General features: G+C 49.1%; 2 protein-coding genes across 2 annotated transcripts in view; one reads left to right on the plus strand and one right to left on the minus strand.

Annotated features, from left to right (window-relative positions):
• Window positions 1–8,307, plus strand: part of IAH1 (isoamyl acetate-hydrolyzing esterase 1 homolog) — an 8,740-nt gene extending 433 nt beyond the window's left edge. The window contains exons 2-6 of the mRNA XM_014956830.1: window positions 1,828–1,880; window positions 4,583–4,731; window positions 5,576–5,737; window positions 7,129–7,247; window positions 7,509–8,307. Coding sequence (XP_014812316.1) covers window positions 1,828–1,880; window positions 4,583–4,731; window positions 5,576–5,737; window positions 7,129–7,247; window positions 7,509–7,676 — 651 coding nt within the window. The 3' untranslated portion in view covers window positions 7,677–8,307. The remainder of the gene's footprint in view (window positions 1–1,827; window positions 1,881–4,582; window positions 4,732–5,575; window positions 5,738–7,128; window positions 7,248–7,508) is intronic.
• A 1,558-nt stretch (window positions 8,308–9,865) lies between these two features.
• ADAM17 (ADAM metallopeptidase domain 17) overlaps window positions 9,866–20,243 on the minus strand; it is a 34,420-nt gene continuing 24,042 nt past the window's right edge. Inside the window, exons 11-19 of the mRNA XM_014956827.1 lie at window positions 18,846–18,998; window positions 17,789–17,988; window positions 16,714–16,817; window positions 15,906–16,040; window positions 14,897–15,027; window positions 14,055–14,133; window positions 12,806–12,894; window positions 12,106–12,162; window positions 9,866–10,809 (exon numbers count right to left, since the gene is read on the minus strand). Coding sequence (XP_014812313.1) covers window positions 10,459–10,809; window positions 12,106–12,162; window positions 12,806–12,894; window positions 14,055–14,133; window positions 14,897–15,027; window positions 15,906–16,040; window positions 16,714–16,817; window positions 17,789–17,988; window positions 18,846–18,998 — 1,299 coding nt within the window. The 3' untranslated portion in view covers window positions 9,866–10,458. The remainder of the gene's footprint in view (window positions 10,810–12,105; window positions 12,163–12,805; window positions 12,895–14,054; window positions 14,134–14,896; window positions 15,028–15,905; window positions 16,041–16,713; window positions 16,818–17,788; window positions 17,989–18,845; window positions 18,999–20,243) is intronic.

Genomic DNA, 20,243 nt, shown 5'->3' on the forward strand with positions numbered 1-20,243 from the left:
GATGGCGGCCGCCCCCCCCCAGCCCCTCTCCTCAGGCATCGCTCGCCCGCGGGGCGCCGCTGGAAACCCGCTTCGGCGGAGGGTCCGCGGGGATCGGCCTGGCTCCCTCAGGGGCAGGGAGGGAGGGAGGGAGGGAGGGCGGCCCAGCCTGGGCCCGACCCTGCCGGGCCTCCCAGGAGAGTGAGCCGGGAGCTCATGTCCCCCATGGTCTTGTAGGAGATATAGAGCCTTTTTGCAGAAATTCATGATGTTCCCGCGTTAGGAGTGTGATCTGGTGAAAGCGTAGCTTCTGGTGTTTTGGTGGCAGTGGTGATTTCATAGAGTCGTTTAGGTTAGAAGGGACCTTCAAGACCATGGAGTCCAACCATCAGCCTGACGCTGCCATGTCCAGCACTAAGCCGTGTCCCTCAGCACCATGTCTGCCTGTCTTCTAGATACCTCCAGGAATAGTGATTCTACTTCTCTGGGCAGCCTGTTCCAATGCCTGGCAACCCTTTGGGTGAAGATATTTTTTCCTACTATCTGATCTAAACCTCCCTTGGTGCAACTTGAGGCCATCTCCTCTCCTATTTTCTAGACGGGGGGAGCCTGTTGTTGTCAGGGTTGTCTGTCCTGAGCCCGCACTCCTCCCTGTCCTGGTTGCTGGTGTGTCTCTCCTGTGCAGTTCCCTGCAGTGAGCTCCCCCGACCCAGAGAGATGGTCTGCATCAATGTGACCACACCATGGCTTGGTGAACATCTCCTTTGAGGCAGCACCAGCTTTGTCATGCACATTTTGGGTCCCTGCCTGGTGGTGGGTCACAGAGCTGCTCTGGTGGGTGAAGATTGGGCCAAAGACAAAGGTTATGTTTAGTGGGAAATGGGTTGTCGGAGCCTGCTCACAGTGCAGCTCTGCAGACAGGCAGAGCATTGTAATGGGGAGTGGTGGAATAAGGAGAAAGGGGTTCATGTTTCCACTACTAGAAGGTTGGCATTGAACTGCGCTCCAAAGCAGAACGTGGAGAGAGGGGTTTTGAGAGGTGCTCTCCAGAATGAAGGCACGGTGAAAGGATCTAAGAAATAAAGTAGAAAAAGGGTAGGGGGGGGAACCAAATGCCTTCACTGGCCAAAATGAAACTGCAGCCTGAGAGCCATCGGCTTTGGTTACGAAGGGACCACAGGGTCCCTCACTCTGTAGGGAACAAGTGTTATGAGGAGAGGCTGAGGGAGCTGGGGTTGTTCAGCCTGGAGAAGAGGAGGCTGAGGAGAGACCTTACCGCTCTCTACAACTGCCTGAAAGGAGGGTGTAGCCAGGTGGGGGTCGGTCTCTTCTCCCAAGTCACAGGTGACAGGACAAGAGGAAATGGCCTCAAGTTGTGCCAGGGGTGGTTCAGATTAGATATTAGGAAAAATTTTTACACTGAAAGGGCTATTAAGCATTGGAATGGGCTGCCCAGGGAAGCGGTTGAGGCACCATCCCTGGAGGTGTTCAAAAGATGGGTTGACATAGTGCTTAGTGACATGGTTTAGTGATGGTGGGGTTTGTTTTTTTTTTTATCAGAGTTAGGTTGATGGTTGGACTAGATGATCTTAAAGGTCCCCTCCAACCTAGACAATTCCATGATTCTGTGATGGTCCCACATGTCCTCTGATGCCAGTGGCCTAGGTGAGACCAGGGCTGTTGGACATCTGCGGGGATGGGGCAGGCTGGGAGGGAGGTGATGCAGCTGCAGCCGTGCCAGAGGCCACACACCAAAGCCTTTTGAGGAGGGAAGGTGGTGGTGGTGGGACTGACCTGCTGGGGGGTGAGTTCTTCCAGGGAGGGTCTGACCCTGTTCCTTGCTTCCAGTACTCCTTCCAGGAAAATGGCTGGGGGACATCCCTTGCTGAGAGACTGGTCAGGTAAGAACTTAAATTTCAAAAGTAATTTCTAGCATGCGAGAAGGCGTGCAGCTTTTCTAAAAGAAAGCCAGCACAAGTTAATATTTAATGCATTTTTGTTTGTTAACGTTTAATTATTTATTGAAGTGGAACTGCCGTAGTGATAACCTGCCCAACACTGGGGGAAAATCTCAGTGGGTGTTTCTTTCCACTTAAAGCCTGAGTGCAAGGAAAAGAGTCCTTAGTGATTGTCAAGATTCCTGTTGTTCTGGTTTCATAGTCTAAGTGAAACACTTAATAAATACAGGTAAATACTACACATGCAACGTGTGCGTGCACCTTCAAAACAAAGTTGCAATCCCACTGAAACCTCCTGTGACCCCTCGGTGTTCCTGAGAGGGACGGAGGCAGGTGTCCTCACAGAGTCATTCAGAACTTCCCAAGTTTTGTTCCGGTGGGCAGAGGAGAGATTGTCTTTTTGATACGTGTCTCTGTTTCAGAAAATGTGAAGCCTGGGCCCGACCCTGCCGGGCCTCCCAGGAGAGTGAGCCGGGAGCTCATGTCCCCCATGGTCTTGTAGGAGATATAGAGCCTTTTTGCAGAAATTCATGATGTTCCCGCGTTAGGAGTGTGATCTGGTGAAAGCGTAGCTTCTGGTGTTTTGGTGGCAGTGGTGATTTCATAGAGTCGTTTAGGTTAGAAGGGACCTTCAAGACCATGGAGTCCAACCATCAGCCTGACGCTGCCATGTCCAGCACTAAGCCGTGTCCCTCAGCACCATGTCTGCCTGTCTTCTAGATACCTCCAGGAATAGTGATTCTACTTCTCTGGGCAGCCTGTTCCAATGCCTGGCAACCCTTTGGGTGAAGATATTTTTTCCTACTATCTGATCTAAACCTCCCTTGGTGCAACTTGAGGCCATCTCCTCTCCTATTTTCTAGACGGGGGGAGCCTGTTGTTGTCAGGGTTGTCTGTCCTGAGCCCGCACTCCTCCCTGTCCTGGTTGCTGGTGTGTCTCTCCTGTGCAGTTCCCTGCAGTGAGCTCCCCCGACCCAGAGAGATGGTCTGCATCAATGTGACCACACCATGGCTTGGTGAACATCTCCTTTGAGGCAGCACCAGCTTTGTCATGCACATTTTGGGTCCCTGCCTGGTGGTGGGTCACAGAGCTGCTCTGGTGGGTGAAGATTGGGCCAAAGACAAAGGTTATGTTTAGTGGGAAATGGGTTGTCGGAGCCTGCTCACAGTGCAGCTCTGCAGACAGGCAGAGCATTGTAATGGGGAGTGGTGGAATAAGGAGAAAGGGGTTCATGTTTCCACTACTAGAAGGTTGGCATTGAACTGCGCTCCAAAGCAGAACGTGGAGAGAGGGGTTTTGAGAGGTGCTCTCCAGAATGAAGGCACGGTGAAAGGATCTAAGAAATAAAGTAGAAAAAGGGTAGGGGGGGGAACCAAATGCCTTCACTGGCCAAAATGAAACTGCAGCCTGAGAGCCATCGGCTTTGGTTACGAAGGGACCACAGGGTCCCTCACTCTGTAGGGAACAAGTGTTATGAGGAGAGGCTGAGGGAGCTGGGGTTGTTCAGCCTGGAGAAGAGGAGGCTGAGGAGAGACCTTACCGCTCTCTACAACTGCCTGAAAGGAGGGTGTAGCCAGGTGGGGGTCGGTCTCTTCTCCCAAGTCACAGGTGACAGGACAAGAGGAAATGGCCTCAAGTTGTGCCAGGGGTGGTTCAGATTAGATATTAGGAAAAATTTTTACACTGAAAGGGCTATTAAGCATTGGAATGGGCTGCCCAGGGAAGCGGTTGAGGCACCATCCCTGGAGGTGTTCAAAAGATGGGTTGACATAGTGCTTAGTGACATGGTTTAGTGATGGTGGGGTTTGTTTTTTTTTTTATCAGAGTTAGGTTGATGGTTGGACTAGATGATCTTAAAGGTCCCCTCCAACCTAGACAATTCCATGATTCTGTGATGGTCCCACATGTCCTCTGATGCCAGTGGCCTAGGTGAGACCAGGGCTGTTGGACATCTGCGGGGATGGGGCAGGCTGGGAGGGAGGTGATGCAGCTGCAGCCGTGCCAGAGGCCACACACCAAAGCCTTTTGAGGAGGGAAGGTGGTGGTGGTGGGACTGACCTGCTGGGGGGTGAGTTCTTCCAGGGAGGGTCTGACCCTGTTCCTTGCTTCCAGTACTCCTTCCAGGAAAATGGCTGGGGGACATCCCTTGCTGAGAGACTGGTCAGGTAAGAACTTAAATTTCAAAAGTAATTTCTAGCATGCGAGAAGGCGTGCAGCTTTTCTAAAAGAAAGCCAGCACAAGTTAATATTTAATGCATTTTTGTTTGTTAACGTTTAATTATTTATTGAAGTGGAACTGCCGTAGTGATAACCTGCCCAACACTGGGGGAAAATCTCAGTGGGTGTTTCTTTCCACTTAAAGCCTGAGTGCAAGGAAAAGAGTCCTTAGTGATTGTCAAGATTCCTGTTGTTCTGGTTTCATAGTCTAAGTGAAACACTTAATAAATACAGGTAAATACTACACATGCAACGTGTGCGTGCACCTTCAAAACAAAGTTGCAATCCCACTGAAACCTCCTGTGACCCCTCGGTGTTCCTGAGAGGGACGGAGGCAGGTGTCCTCACAGAGTCATTCAGAACTTCCCAAGTTTTGTTCCGGTGGGCAGAGGAGAGATTGTCTTTTTGATACGTGTCTCTGTTTCAGAAAATGTGATGTTGTGAACCGCGGGCTCTCGGGGTACAACACCAGGTGGGCTAAACTGATCCTCCCCAGGCTGATCAGTAGAAGTACCGGTGCTGAGAGCACTGTGGCAGTTACTATTTTCTTCGGAGCCAATGACAGTGCTTTGAGAGGTACAGTAGCTTGCTTTTTTCTTTTCCTTTTTCTTTTTTTCTGTGACCTGTTCTCTTAAGACAATTTTAGAGTTTTGCAGAAAAGGCAGAGCATTACACAGACTTTTCCTGCCAATTCTCTATGAAGCAGCTGCCCTTTTTTCTGTGGATCATTTTCAATAGTCTTATTTGTGTTTAAACCATGCGGTGTCTTCTATTTCTCTCCCTCTCACCAAGTTTAATATTAAAAGTAAATTTCAAGGTGCTCAAGAATTAGTTGTGTATCCATCACCTAAAATTGGAGTTGGGCTGATTTTCCTGCCTTTAAGGCAGTCTGATGAGTTTTGGCGGATGGGTTGAGGAAATCAGGGAAGGTAGCATTTGGATTCTCTTTAAGATAAGCACAGCAGCACGCAGAGGTACTCTAAACAAAAATATAACCTCAGTGCATGAAGGACTCTGTATGTCCATGGGAATTTTGAAATATTTCTCTGCATCCAAGAGAGCAAAAAATGTTAGCTTTTGGTTCAGGTGAAGTTTGAGGTAGTTACATGATCTAATACTAAGATACGGAGTTGCAGGACAGCATCTTTTTTTAAAAAAAAAAAAAAGGTGGCTTTTTTTTTTCCCCCCCTTGTCCTTCATTTGTGTTAGCTGGAAGTGCTGTGTTTAAACTCTTGATTTGTCTGCTTTGGGTGTTGGGGAACAGCATTTCCCCACGACACCTCCTGACTCAATGACTGAGGTGAACTGCTCGCTGAAAGCGAGTGCCCAAGTTCATACGCTGTGTTAAAAGCACATAATGTTGTGTAATAACTTGTCAGCAGTTTAACGTCGCTCGTGTCTGTGCTCTGGCCCCTGCCAGATCTGAACCCAAAGCAACACGTCCCGTTGGAGGAATATGCCGAGAACTTGAAGAGCATGGTCCAGTATCTGAAGTCCGTGGACGTTACTGAGGACAGGATTATTTTGATAACGCCGCCACCTCTTCAGGAATCAGCTTGGGAGAAGGAGTGTGTTGCCAAAGGTAAAAGGATGGTGTGGATGGGCAGAATTTCTGCATTTTACGGGCAGAGTGTAAGTTGCTGACCCTGGGCTTCATGCTCGTGCCAGACTGCAGTCAAGGTCCTTGAGTTGATGGAAAAGGGCTGCCAGCCCTTCTGCTAAACAGCTTTTGGGTAAGCTCATGGAGCAACTACCAACTAATTAGTAACATCCTTTTGAAAGCGTGGATCGATCTGTTCGTGCGTGGAGCTGAGAGAGGTGGCTGCTGGTTGAGAACACGGGTTTTCCTGAGATGTCCTAGGCAGACTATGTCATGTCCTAGCAGCTTCCAAAATAACATGAGTAATGGGACAAATTTTGCCATTGTGTGCCTTAGAATATTTTAGAATAGTCACAGCATATCTCACATCTATTTGGATAAGTAGTAATATCCTATCCAGGTTTATTTTAAATTTAAAAAACCAAAACAAAACAACAGAGAATATCATATTCTAAGGATGCTAATAAAAGCACCTGAAAAAGAAGCAGAAGGTGATTAGATGATTTCTCATTATATGTTGTTCAAGCTAATTCTGAAAATCCAGGGGTAACAGCACTGTTCACTTCATGTTTCTCAGCTGGTGGAAGTTGCCATAATCCCAGGGTCTCCAGCAGTGACAGTTTATCCCTCCTCAGAGCGTGTCCTCTCTTCCTTTTGGACACCTTGTCCAGCTCTCGTGCATTTTTAAAAGACTTTTGGGTTAGATTCGGGTAAATACAGAGCTCTCAGATTAGGTTTTGCAGGTTTTTCTCTAATTTAGGTGGTATTAGGGTCCTGAGTGGTGTACTCAGTCAAAGCTGTAGTGTTTTGAAGATGACCTCGTGTTTAAACTGCCCAGAAGGTGAGCACATGATGAACGCTGCTTATCTGGCTGCTAACTATCAAGTGGCAGTTTTAAAATGTTTTTGATTCATTTTTGCCTTAAAGCTGTCCTTTTTGTGGGTGGGGGGAGAGAGGAAACTTGCATTTACGGTGTTGATCTGTCCAACAGCGGCTTAGGGATGCAACGAGAGATGGGGAGGTCTCAGACCGTGGACCACAAGTGAAGGCCTTGTGGGCACAGTGAGCAGCAGCTCTGTGTGTCAGATCAGCTGCCCTCAGCCAGTACCAGGAGAAACGTTCTGCTCGTTTCTGGTTTTGTCAGGTAGATACCAGGGTGAAGGAGACCCGTGACACACGGGGATGATGGAGTTCACAGGAAAAGAGGCAGGAAGAGAAACTCAGCTTCCAAGTGAGAGGGCTGTGGGAGACACCAGTTTGTAGTTGGTTGGATCTGCTGGTTTAACTCCCTGGTGCCCATCACGGGCACCACAGAAGACTGAACTCAAGCTGTGTCAGTCACCACTGCTGAATGTTTTGTTTTGGATTGCTAGGTGACAGATTGAATCGCCGCAATGCCACCACTGGGGAGTATGCCCAGGCCTGTGTCCGGGTGGCGAGGGACTGTGGAACGGATGTGGTCGACCTCTGGACCCTGATGCAAAAAGATCAGGTATGATGTCACGGGGGAGACTTGTGAAACTGCTGCAAAAGGTGTAATTCAGCACAGAGTAACCAGTAGTGCTGCCTTAGCACTGCAATGATACAAAATGTACCCACACCCCGTTTTGGGAGAGGGGAAAAAAAAACCAATCTGGAACCCTTTGTACAAATTGTGTTAATTGGTGGCTCTGCCCTCCAGAAAAAAAACCACAATCCAGAACCCTTTGTACAAACAAATTGTGTTAATTGGTGGCTCTGCCCTCCCCTGCAGGATTTCTCCTCCTATTTGTCCGACGGGCTGCATTTGTCACCAAAAGGCAACAGCTTCCTGGCAGCGCAGCTTTGGTCCCGCCTGGATACAAAACTGTCTGCTCTTCCCCGGCTGCTCCCCTACTGGCGCGACGTGGACCACACGGCCCCCGAGGCCACTCTGCTCTGAGACCCCCGCGGGACCCAGCCCAAGCAGCCAGGCCAGTTACAAACCACCCTGCCAGCAGCAGGTACCTGAGGAACAGGGCAGGGAGGAGCCCCCCATCGATACGCACTCCCCTCCCCTTCCCTTGGTCGCTGGGAGAATAAAGATGAGGCCGCCGGGGTTGTGTTGCGGGGTGGTTTGTCCGCACCCTGCGTGGAACATCGAGGAGGGAGCACCTCTTCTCCTGGGAGCCTTGGGGGAAAATGAGAGTCTCGGCTGCCCTGAGGGGTTCCTGGCTGAGCTTTGGGGACTACACTTTGGTTAATTCCATCTGTGTAATTCCGGGCTGTAGTAATGGTTTTGTTGACATGAAGCAGAGGAGGCCAGTGGTGAGGCCATGGGTGATGTATTTATTATGCACTGGGTGAGGCAGAGGCTTGAGGGGAGCTTTGTTAGCACCATGGGGCTGCCTTTGCTTCACTAAATAACTACAAGTTGGCCAAGACCTGTCATTACTATGTAATAACTACTTATGCTCTGATTTGTAACGCTATTTTTCATGTGCCTGGAGCCAGACCAGAAGCCAGTTTGATTTATAAATGTTTATGAGTATTGAACCACGACTGTCCTTTCTGTAATAAATGCTTACAGCAAAGATGGGCTGAAGGGGCTCCCTGCAGAATCTGGGGATCTTCCTGTCTTAAATGTTACAAACTGTGCCAGTACCGATTTGACAGTTTCAGGAATGCTGCTTGGATTTGGGGAGGGATTCTGATTTCCAGCTCCAAGCCTCTATTTTCATGCTCCCGAGCATGTGCCTGGTTTTCCAGTGCTGAGAACAAGTACTTACCGCGTTTGCTACCTGGAAAGGCATTTCCAGATCCCTTAGATACGAACATCACCATCAGAACTGAGCTCAGGACACGTGGTGAGACCAAGACCAGCCTCAGCAGGAAGCAGGACAGCCCCAGGGGGACAGGGCTGCACCCCGGACACTCAGTGGGGAACTGGCTCAAGCCTGGCTGGGTCTGACAACCAGAGGATTTAGACCTTTTCTGAAAGAAATAACTGCACCCAAACAGCTTTTGTTTAACCAACTGTGGTTTTTTATATATAAAAAGTTTTTATTATATTGGGAATTAAATTAACTCCTCACACATGTACTTTGCACTGAATCAAACAAAAAAAAAAAAAACCAAAACAAAACAAAAAAAAATAATACAACAACAAACCCAACCCCAAAGTCCAACCCCAGTCTCTGCAGCCCCCAGCCGGTCCGGCAGGAACACCCTAAGGCACACCTTCAAGTATTAGTGTAACAGGGATCCGTGGGGGGGGAGGGGCAGGGGCACACGCAGCCTGAGCTCCTTGCCCTCACCTCCGAAACACACCCACTGCCCGCCGCTGCGCTCCCCCCGTGGCTGAGCCTGCCCTGTAACAGTTAAAATGCTTCTACCCTGGGCACCTTCTTTGTCAGTTTTACAATAAATCATCGTGGGAGAACACAGGTACAAAACCATGAACCCAGGTACAGAACCAAGGTGCTGCTTGATCCTCAGGATCCTCTGCGACTCCCCTGTGTCACTGCACCTGCTGCTAAACCGAACCAAGGCTCCTGCCGTGCCCAGCTCCCCTTCGGGTACATCAGAGGACACCACTAAATTACCAACTTCTAACCTCACATTTTATACCTCTGGGGGGATTTGAATTTATGAAGTCTCCTCCTCATACTTGCTCTGTAACTTTAACAAAGGTTGACTTCTTTTTTGATTAAAAATTCACAATTGTTTTTAAACAAACGCCTCCATTGCAACAGAGTGAATTTTTTCCCCGTTTATTTATGCAGCAGGAGCTTCCAAAAGCACAAGGACCCTGAAAACTGAGGCTCAGCTCTTTGAATGTCTCAACAACAGCATTTCTCATTTCAAAATAGCATTCAGAGAAACATTTCTGCACCAAAACAGCTGCTGTAAACAGCTGGTTAAAAAGGTCCTTGTCCAGACAGTTCCTGCCCTGATCCATCCTTCTCCTACCGGACACCGGGACACAGCAGCCCCGTGGTGCCACCTGGGGAATTCCCAACGAAAGCCCTTCTCTGCCACAGAGAGACATCAACCCCAACGCCAGAAGCAAACGAGTTTCGTGCTGGAGGAGCACTTGCGGGCTCCGTGTGAGGTTTAACAGCCCCGGCACGACCCTTTCATTTTTTTTTATTGGGAAGCTGTGTATCTTCAGCTTCGTGATTCCAATTGTGCACCTTCACTCGATGCCATCAGACCACACTGTTTCATGGTTCATTACTGGCCTCCTGTTCTCGAGGCATCTGTTCAGGCTCTTGCTTCCATGTACCTTAAACAGCTAAATGACCTACCCTCTATGGAATATCCTGCAGCCTTTGCATTTTCTTTTTAAAAGCCCCTTAATTTTGTCTCAGTGCTGTCAGACTAAAAAATATTAAGTTATAAAAAAAGGCTGATATACACAATGCAATATCCAGCAGGATATTGGATTTGCACCACAGGTTGAAGGAAATGTTAAAGGTGAAGGAAATAGAAAAATCAAATCCAAAAAGCTTCAAAAACAAGCCAGTTTTAGTTTGGATTTTCCTTTTTAAAAGATAGAATGCTCTAATAAATGTGTTTTAAGGAAGGTCATACACATGACCAGCATCTGCAGTAGGTCACTTCCTTATTTCCCCTGCTCCCTCACAAAAATATATATACATATATTTATATTTATAGAAATGAAATGGTTTTAGATCCTTATTTTGCAGACAGGAGTGGTGGGTGTAGAAGGCAGTGGGGCACTAGCATTCTGTTTCTTTGCTGTCCACCCGGTTCTGGCGCTGCAGTTTGAAGGAGGAAGCTTTCTCGCTCCTGATGACAGGGTGGTCTGTCAAGTCCTCAAAAGATTTGGCGGCCGAGCTGCTGTTTGGGAAAGGGTCCTTCTCAAACCCGTCCTCGTCGATGTGAGAGTCGGTGCTCGGGTCCTCCTGGATGGTGTCCATTCTTTGGTGGTCCTGTTTGGGTGCCGGGGCGGCGGCGGGCACGGCAGTGATGGGCTGCAGGGGCTGGTGCCGGCTCGTCGTCTGCGCCGCGGGGAAGGGCTTGATGATCCGAACGGAGGCAGAGTCCAGGCTGCTGAGCATCTCCACGTTCTGCAAGACACAAGAGGCCACGTCAGAGGGCAAAGCAGCCAGGAGCTAGTCTGGAGTTCAGTTCTTGCACCATTTTCAAAGGGGACAGGCACCTTCTGAGGAGCACCCGCACTTGTTAGAGCGGTTTAAAGGCTACCACGTCCTCCCCTCTCAGGAGAGGCACTGGCTGCCCTGGTGCTGCCACGTGATACCTGCAATGGCCAGGTGGAACCCCCTGCACCGTGTTGGAACAGGATCTGGGTTTGGGATTTCACACTAGATTTGTGCTTACTTAAGAGCAAGGGAACATCCACTGAATTTCACTGAATTTTTAGAGTTGGAAGGGACCATAGAGATCATCTAGTCCAACTCCCCTGCTGAAGCAGGATTGCCTAGAGCTTGTCAGAGCGTGTTACTCAGGACGGCATCCAGGCGGGTCTTGAAGATCCCCAGAGAAGGGGACTCCACACCCTCCCTGGGCAGCCTGTTCCAGGGCTCTGGCACCCTCACCCTAAAGAAGTTTTTTCTCATATTTGAGTGGAATCTCTTATGTTCTAATTTGTGCCCGTTGCCCCTCGTCCTCTCACTGGGAACCACTGAAAAGAGTCTGGCTCCCTCCTCCTTCAACCCACCCTTTAGATACTTATAAGCATTGATAAGGTCTCCCCTCAGCCTTCTCTTCTCCAGACTAAAGAGTCCCAGCTCTCTCAGCCTTTCTTCATAAGGGAGATGCTCCAATCCTTGAATCATCTTCGTTGCCACCCGGAGTAATCTGTTGTGTTGGTTTTTTTTCTCAAGAAACCCAGCTACACTAAGCACTGAAGGCAGAAAAGGCCCTTTTACCTCCGCTGGTTCCGACCCCTGCAGACAACCCTTCTGCAGCAAGGACCCCACGTTTTGCAGAGCTTCTTCTGCAGCGTCACTTGGCCGGGAAGAAGCTGTCTGTGGTTGAAGCTGCCCGTGCCCCGTGCAGAGGGGAGCCCGTAGGCAGGCGCCCGCTGCACAGAGCGGAGCCGCTTCCTGCCCCGGGAGCTGCAGCTGCTGCGAGAGCTGCTCTGTCAGCAGGGCCAAGGCACAGCTCTTACAGGAAGGAAGCAGCAGACCCCACAAAGCTGCAGGGCTTGACGGATTCAAAGACGGGCTCGCTCAAGAAACAGCTTTCCCTCAAATGGATTGATCCATCTCCAGCGTGAGGTGGGGGGCTCCAGGTCTGTCTATACCGCTCCTTTGCTCAGTGCCCTGCACACACGGCAGGCTCTGGTCTCCTGTCACACACCGTGCAGCTTTTGACCCATTCCCATTCCAACAGAAACTTACACTGGGGCAAAACAGGGACTTTGTGTTCTCCTCGTACTGCTTGTCCAGTTTCTTGTCCTATTGGAAAACAAACAAAAGCAAACTTAAATACACATTTTACAAAATAAGAAAGTTGGTTTCCCACTCGCAAGGTCCCTGTCCCCACTTCCCTACGGGGACACAGCGGGGCGTGTGGCTCTTCTCCCTTCCCACCCACCCCAGGAGCACCTGTGGGTGCAGCAACCCTCTGCTCTAACCCCATGCTCCCAGCATCACGCCCCGTGCCCACGCTCCCCATTGCCATGAAGTCTCTCTCTTTACCCCTTCCACCCAAGACCACTTCCTGCTCTGGGTCTCCCCCCAAAATGCAAGCGTTATTTCTCAGCAGGGTTCTAGAAAACTTTGACTCTAATGGAAGTTACCAAAATTATACTTGGGTAGATCGGGAGGCAGAGGAAGAAAATCTGCCTAGGAAAGAATGGGACGGGCTTCAGGGAAGGAACAGTGATGGGAGCCCTGGGTCTGTCAGAGCCCAGCAGAGTTCAGCAGGAGTTTTGCCAACTGAAGGAGCAGTAAGTCCTACATGTGCTGGATTCCCCCCCGGGGTTTGCTAAAAGCTTCCCATCGCCTTCTCCCACAGACAGCTGCCATTTCATGTATGAAGGGTGTTCTCTTACAGCTCAATCCAACAGAGCAGTCATCTCAAAGACAGCTTACTCACCACGCAGTGCACAAGGATGCTGAGAGGAATCCAAAAAAGCAAGGAGAAAACGAGCACAGAGCCCACTATGTTATCCGCCAGGAACTTCCCTGTGAAATCAGTTCAAACCCATTAGTTCCCTACCAAACAAACACTCCCTCATCAACATACACATCCCTCCCCATCCTGCAGCCACTGCTCGTGCAAGCCAAGCCACAGAACAGCTCAGAGAGGCACAGGCTGCAGGACTAGGAAAAGGTAAAAGAAATCTTAACAATAACAGGTTTTTTCCTCTGTTTCTGTCTGATGAGACATGCTGACAGGCCCTAATGTTCAAAATGAGCTGATTTGGAACAGGCCAGACTGAATTAGCCACGTGTCCCTCTCCATCAATTAATACAAGACCCTGTGAGTCTGTTACCGAATTCTGATCTTACAGCCATGTCGTAACTACCTGCCTCCACAAATATTTGAAAAATCAAATAGATACAAACTTCCTCTAATAGGCGAACTTCCTCACCTAAATAGCTTTCACAATTACCTAACAAACAATTTTTTGGCCTAGAACTCAAGAGTGAATGGCCCAAGCCCAGCTAATTGCACTGCGTAGGCACAGCGGTACGGTGGGCACAGGGAGTTACCCATTATTAGGCAGCACCGGCTCATTAACGGGCTTTGTTTGGTTCCAGTGACAGTGAGACACTGGGGGGTTACCCCGGGGAGCCCCTGCTGGGACTGCCCGCTGGGGATCACACCCAGGAGTCCCACGCACCCGGCCTGAGCAGTGACTCAGCTCAGACACACAGCTTGAGGAGCAGCACCTCAGTGGTTTTCTTAAGTAAGAGAGAAATGAAGTTTTCCTCTCCCACCCTGTTGACATTTAAATTCCCCCGAGAGGCCAACTTTACACTACACTGCATCTAGCTGACCTCTGCAAAGACTCTCTGTTATTTCCTTTTCTCTAATTGACCTACTTCTTGGTATTCAGACAAGAAGCTATCGTCTCCTTTACAAGCTTGGAAGATGCCTAGAAAATAACAAAGTGAAGAAATGCAAAATGATCCCCCATTCTTTCAGCTTTAAACTGTAAGATCAGTATTGTCAAACTTTAGGAAAAAATAAATGCTTATATTTTATATATATATCTATCAGAAACACAGCTACTAGCTACCCTTGCACGCAGGTGAAGGAAACCAGCCAGCTAACTTCCTCCCAGGCTTTAGAGGTTCATGTCACGAACTGAAAAACCCCGTATGGTTACACATCTTACCAAAAGTATTGATGCTGAGTTGGTCTATGAAATCCCAAAATCGTTCAATCACATCCTGCACTTGCTTCTCACATTTGCCCTGCAAAAGAAAGCATTTATTTACAAAATGAAGCTAAGCCTTCTTGGAGAGGGAAGAAGTTAGAGACAGTAATGAGATTAAGTCTACAGACACAGCAGCACTTGACTCACATTCTGCATAGAGGTTTACACTCGTGCCCTGTACCAGCGGTCCATTTTTACTGCCCTTATTTTTGGCAAAACAGTTTCAATTCTATTGCTGTCTGAAACAGATGAAGTTTTAATGTCTGAAACGTGCAAAACCACCCCGCCCTTGCCCCATGTTTAGGGGACATAAAGCTGAAGCTTCTGCAGAGGCTGCAGCAGCAGAAGGCTCGGTTCCCGTTACCCACCGAGAAGGTGCAGCTCTGAGCAGCCCAGGGTCACAGCCAGACTCCCAGCTGGGGCTGTGCTGGTGTAACACAGCACATCATCCACCTTTCAGTTCTGCCAGCAGAAGGGCAGGGTCATGCCTATCCCAAATTCACTTCTGCCAGCACCCCGCTCAGCTGCGACCCTTGGGTCTGCAGGTGACACGACTGTGCAGCTGTACCACCAAAACACTCACCGAGGGCCAGCAACCCACCACTCTCCCTGCCCCTGCCAGGTACTGCCAACTAGATTTTCATGTGGTTGCTCCCTGACCTGAATTATTTTAGTCAGAATTAATTGAGCTAACGTGCACAGCTGAAATAGCAAGCACTGCAGACCTAGGCGAGGTTAGGGAAGCACCCATTCACCTCCGAGACAGAGCAGGCCGTGCAGTGACACCTGGGACAACTTACATTTGTGTCGCAGAAGCCCACGGTGCACGGCTTCCCCTTGCGCAGGAAGAGGAACTGGTTGTTGGCATCGACGTAGGGCACGCACCGATCCTGCTCGTCCCGGCAGCACACCTTGCAGGAATTATCCGTTTCTGGAATAAAGCAACACCCTCATTTCCTCGGCAGCACCAGGAGTCACCCGTAACCACACAGGTGTGTAACCCCACACGTCCCCTGGCTGACTGTGTTCCACTCTGATGGCCAAACCTGAAACTCAACCAGGTGCCCTGTGCAACACATTAGGAGACACTGCGGGACCAAGCTCTTCAAGCTGATACTCCAACAGGCAGGTGAAGAGGTTCCAAACATGTCTGAGATACAGATGTAAATATTTCTTGGACTTGGGACCTGTAGGTACCCTTCTCCTTGGCTACTGCCTCCATCTCAAATGGTGGGGCTCATGGCACTTCCCTGCCCCTGTGAAGCCCTAATCCTACTCACAGCTCTTCACCAGTTCTAGGAGCTGAGATGAAGAGCAGGAGAACAGCAAAGCTTATTGACAGAAGTATGTAACACGGTGGTTTGCAGTAGCAGGGGACTGGGCTCAGGGATCCTGTGTCTCCAGGCACTTCAACCTCTTTGAAATCATTCTGTAACAAATTGTTGGAGGCCACCACTCCTCTGCCAGATGCCTGGGCCAGAGGTTGGTTGTGATCCCTTTACAATCAGAGAACAGTCAGACCCTCCCTCCCATCCACCTGTGCCAGAGGGGATGAAGGGTGGGAGAGTGCCCTCTCTTTTAACTGGGGTGGCCAGACTGTAAGTCTCATCTTAATGTCTTCAAGCCCAGACCATCAGAGGACATCCACATTCCTTCTCCAAACCGAAAATACTAGCCCTAAAAAAATAACAGTTTCAACTTTTTCAGAAACCGCAAACCCAGCCCTCAACACACAACCCCACAGCGAGGCCAGCGCTCCCGCGGAGCGGAGCTGAGGCACGCGGGTCAGTGCGGTCCCACCTCACTCACCGTTGCACGCGCAGGACCGTAGGTTCTTCTCCCTCTCACAGAAAGGGACGCACTCCCCATCCTTGCACTTCCCCATGTCCACGCAGACCGTGTCATCGGGAGCATTCCCTGGAGGGGGGCACTCGCTGCTGTTCCCTAGGGATGGAGGTCACAGGGTGGGAGGGCTGCGTTAGAGCGAAGGGCAGAACACCGAAGCGTCCAGAATTACAAAGCACAACAAAGGAAATCCAGACTCATCCCAGGGGGCACCCCAATAGCTTGTTCTTGGCTTTCATCTGCAGGCTGCCTGCCAGCTCCTCCGAGAGGCAGCAGAAGCTTTCAGAGGCTTTCAGCAACTCAGGCAGTGTAGCACTCCAGAGACCAAGCAGCAGGGAGCAGACCCTGGAGCTCTGACTTGACTCCTTGCCTCCAGGAATGATTACGAGGGGGAAAATAAACGAGTGGGGAAGTGAAGCAGAGTTGCAGTAATTCCACCCTTTCTATGGCAAGATTCAGCTCATTCTTGTCCCCTTCCCAGTGACACACCCTGTTTTGCTTTTTCTTTTTTAAAGGGAAAGAAAGAAGGAAGAAAAGCAAAAGAAGAAAAAAAAATAATCAACGTTTTTCATGTTCTTCTGGGCAGTAAATCACCAAGTGACTCCTGAACTACAATGAAACTCATTATGGGGCAATTTCATGATGCTTAATGGGTCTCTAAAATTACATGTACCGGATGAATAAAGGGCACTAGATTGAAAGGGGATCGAACAGGACACTGAGCCCGGAGCACTGGACCAGCTGACGTAAAGGGGACAGAAACACGTCCTACCAGTGCAAAAAGACTCTCCTTTACAAGTGGCATTTATGGCTTCTTGGCATTTCTTCTGCGCACTTTCAAACTGGCAGCCTTTACAGCAGGGACTGTTCCGATCACTGTGGAAAGATCAAAATGAAAGGAAGAAATATTAAGCAATTTTTTTTAAAAGAAGCACAAGCATGACAAAGTGGAGGAAAAAGGATGTTTGGCGGGGGGGGAGAAGCTACTTCTTGGCGACTGACTCACTGATTCAAAACTCTTGCCCTCTCTGCCCCATCCCACGACCAATTTTCTACACACCCACTCACTCTTCATTCACTGAAGGTGAAAGCACGTAGAAAGTGCTTATTAAGAGATAATACAGGGATCCTTATATTTATTCAAGGCACCTGGATCCTCTTGCTGTGCAACGTTGGACAAGATCTTCCATTGTTTTCCTCCCCCGTTTGTCCTGAAGGTTTACTGCTCTTTATTCTCTTTATTCTTTTTGTTCTGCATCTAACGTAAAAAAGCCCTTGGAACACACACACCTGAGGGCAGGTCATTAAAGCTGGGGGAAGTTTTTGCGAGTTGCAGGACCCCTCTACTGTCACGTGGTGCAGAACTCAACTCCAAAAAACTACACTGTACTATGCATTGTAACAGGGCCATGAACACCCCAAACAGCAAAAGAACAGTGCTGTCACTGCTGTCTGCTCACCAATTTTGCAGCAGTCTTGAAAACAGCGGAATGTGACCCCAGTTTACAGCTGCTTTGCAATAGGAGCAAAAACTGTATTTGCACAGGGAATTTTTAATACTAATTTTTGAATGCTTGGTTTTTGCTCTTAAATATACCAACAGTCACCTCCAAGCCCCCAGCTCTTGGCACTTTTCAGAAATAGTAACAGAATGCTATAAAAATTAAATGTATGCAGCCAGTGCATGCACACAGAAGCCTTTCCTGAAAGTTCTGACTGTGTTCAGCTCCCACGTTCAGCCGTAAGACCAGAATCAGGGCTGTGACAGGGCAGGTGGCTCAGGGGGCTCTCAGCCCAGCCGACCCTTCTCTCCCGTGTAAGAAAAGTTGCACCTTATTTCTCCTCACCTGCATTTGGCACCGTCTTTCAGTTTACAGTCTGCAGAGCAGCAGGGATCAGCCTGTTGGTGCAGGAGGCCAGGATCGCACTCCTCCCCTTCATCCACCCGGGAGTTCCCACACACTTTGTTGTTGCGCTCCTTGAAGCACTCCTGGGCCTTCACCTCTATGGTCCTATGGATGGATTTTTTGCTGCAGCTTGAGAACATCTAGAGAGTCACGAGGGGAAAGAGCAGCACTGAGGAGCGTACCTTTCTGTCAACACCTGGCACCTGAGACAGCCTCAGTTTCCTTAGGCCTCCAAATTCTGGTATCTCAGAAAGCAGTTACTCCCTCTATATTGCAAGTTTGATACCTTAGAAAAAATTTAAGATGGGAACGTAATGGTTGGGTCCATAAAGGACACTGCTATGTTACAAGGCAGGGACACTCGCACACAGCCTGCCCCAGGGCCACAGAACCAACTCCAGCTCTCCCACAGCTCGAGGAGCACCAGCAACCGTCCCCAGGCAGCGCTGCAGAGCTGCAGGCAGGGAGAGACTGCGCTGCCTGTGGGCAGCAGGGCTGGCCCGAACCCCCAGGAGTCGGACTGGGCTGCAGATTAATCAGTCCCTCCATAATCTTGGTTTCTCATCCGCAGAACGGGCACAATGCCAAGCCCACGCTGACAGTGCCAGCTTCTGAGCCTGGTGAGCACCACGACGGTGGCGTCTGGCAGTCTCTCTCCAACAAGGACCGCTATGGACCACCCAAACGCTATTTGCTACTGGAGGTCCTGTATTTGACTCCTGCTGATGACTCGCTCTTAGAAGCATGCAGCTACAGTTAATTACAAACAACTAATTTAAAAAGCACCTGAACATGCTATGAACTCCAGCAAAACTCAGAATCAAAAGATAAACTTATCTTGCAGAGAACTCAATGGCATACAAGTATGTTTTTTGCTTATGGGTAATCCATTACATCCCTGATGGTTTGCAACTACAGGAATCATTAACTAAAAAGACTTTCCATGCAAAGGGTCATTGACCATAGCAGAAACTTGCAAGAGGAAGCAAAACTATACCTTGTTGTTTTCATGATCTCCACTGACAGCAATTGGATACATAACATATTTCCCTCCCTGGTCTTCAGTGGGGGCACACTCTGGCAGACTATCTGGATCGTGCTCTGCTCCAAAGTTATGTCCGAGTTCATGCGTCGTAACCAGGTCAGCCTCCTTTTTGAACATGAACAAAGCAATGCCAAAAAAAGTTAGTCCAAGCAGGACAGGACAGAAGATCCCAGCTACTTCCAGGCCACCCACAATTCTAACATACACTAAGATGGAAAAAGATTTGCCTATGAACATTTTTTGTTTAGTTTTAGAAGTGGGGAACTGAAGGGAAAAAAATTACAGTCCATTTCCAAAGGCAAGTTCCAGGCCTAGGTTTGAATACTAAACCGCTCTTAAAGGCAAACGCTGTCCTACAATACGGATTCAATCTTGTTTTAATGCAATGCAGATGCTTAAAGTATCAAAACTTGATTTTAAATAGCTGGAAGGCATAAAAAGGTGAAACAAAAAACAATCCGAACAAACATCAGCTACTACAATTAGTCAATCTCTTGTTTAACATACCTTGCCATTAGAATTAGTTCTTCTAAGTGGATGATGACACTAGGAGTGCTGAATAAGCTCTTCTATTGCACGACTACTAGGCAAGACACCTGCACATGTGGCCCAACCAGGATGGATTTCCAAAGTCATTTATGCAAGACAGGACTCCCTGTGCTGAGGATCCCAAATGAGCTCTGCCTCACTGCACTGCACACCTCCCTGCTGGGCCTTGACCAGCAGATGGTGTCAAGCTCACTGGGTGAAACCACAAAGAAAGCCAGCTCAGAAATAAAAGTTAACCACAGGGAGACCGAGCAGTTCACCAGAAAGAGGAGCATGTTTGAAGAGCTAACTGTCCTTGCCCTGCAAGGAGCAGCACCAGTACCCAGCACAGGCACAGCTAATGCAAGAGGTGCCCCAGAGATCACTCCTGTGCTTCATTCTCTTTACTCTGGGGAAGAGTTATAAGCAGGTTTTTTTTAGTTTTTTAAACCCAAGTGGACACCATGGGTCCACAGGATTGTCTTCTGTGGAAGACAATCCACAATTGAGCAGTTCACCAGAAAGAGAAGCATGTTTGAAGAGCTAACTGTCCTTGATCTGCTGGGCAGGCACAGGAATGACCAAGCCCTGCAAGGAGCAGCACCAGTACCCAGCACGAGCAGTTCACCAGAAAGAGGAGCATGTTTGAAGAGCTAACTGTCCTTGCCCTGCAAGGAGCAGCACCAGTACCCAGCACAGGCACAGCTAATGCAAGAGGTGCCCCAGAGATCACTCCTGTGCTTCATTCTCTTTACTCTGGGGAAGAGTTATAAGCAGGTTTTTTTTTAGTTTTTTTAAACCCAAGTGGACACCATGGGTCCA

This window comes from Calidris pugnax, unplaced genomic scaffold (genome assembly GCF_001431845.1).
Source record: "Calidris pugnax isolate Ruff unplaced genomic scaffold, ASM143184v1 scaffold171, whole genome shotgun sequence".
NCBI classification, from domain to species: Eukaryota; Metazoa; Chordata; class Aves; order Charadriiformes; family Scolopacidae; genus Calidris; species Calidris pugnax.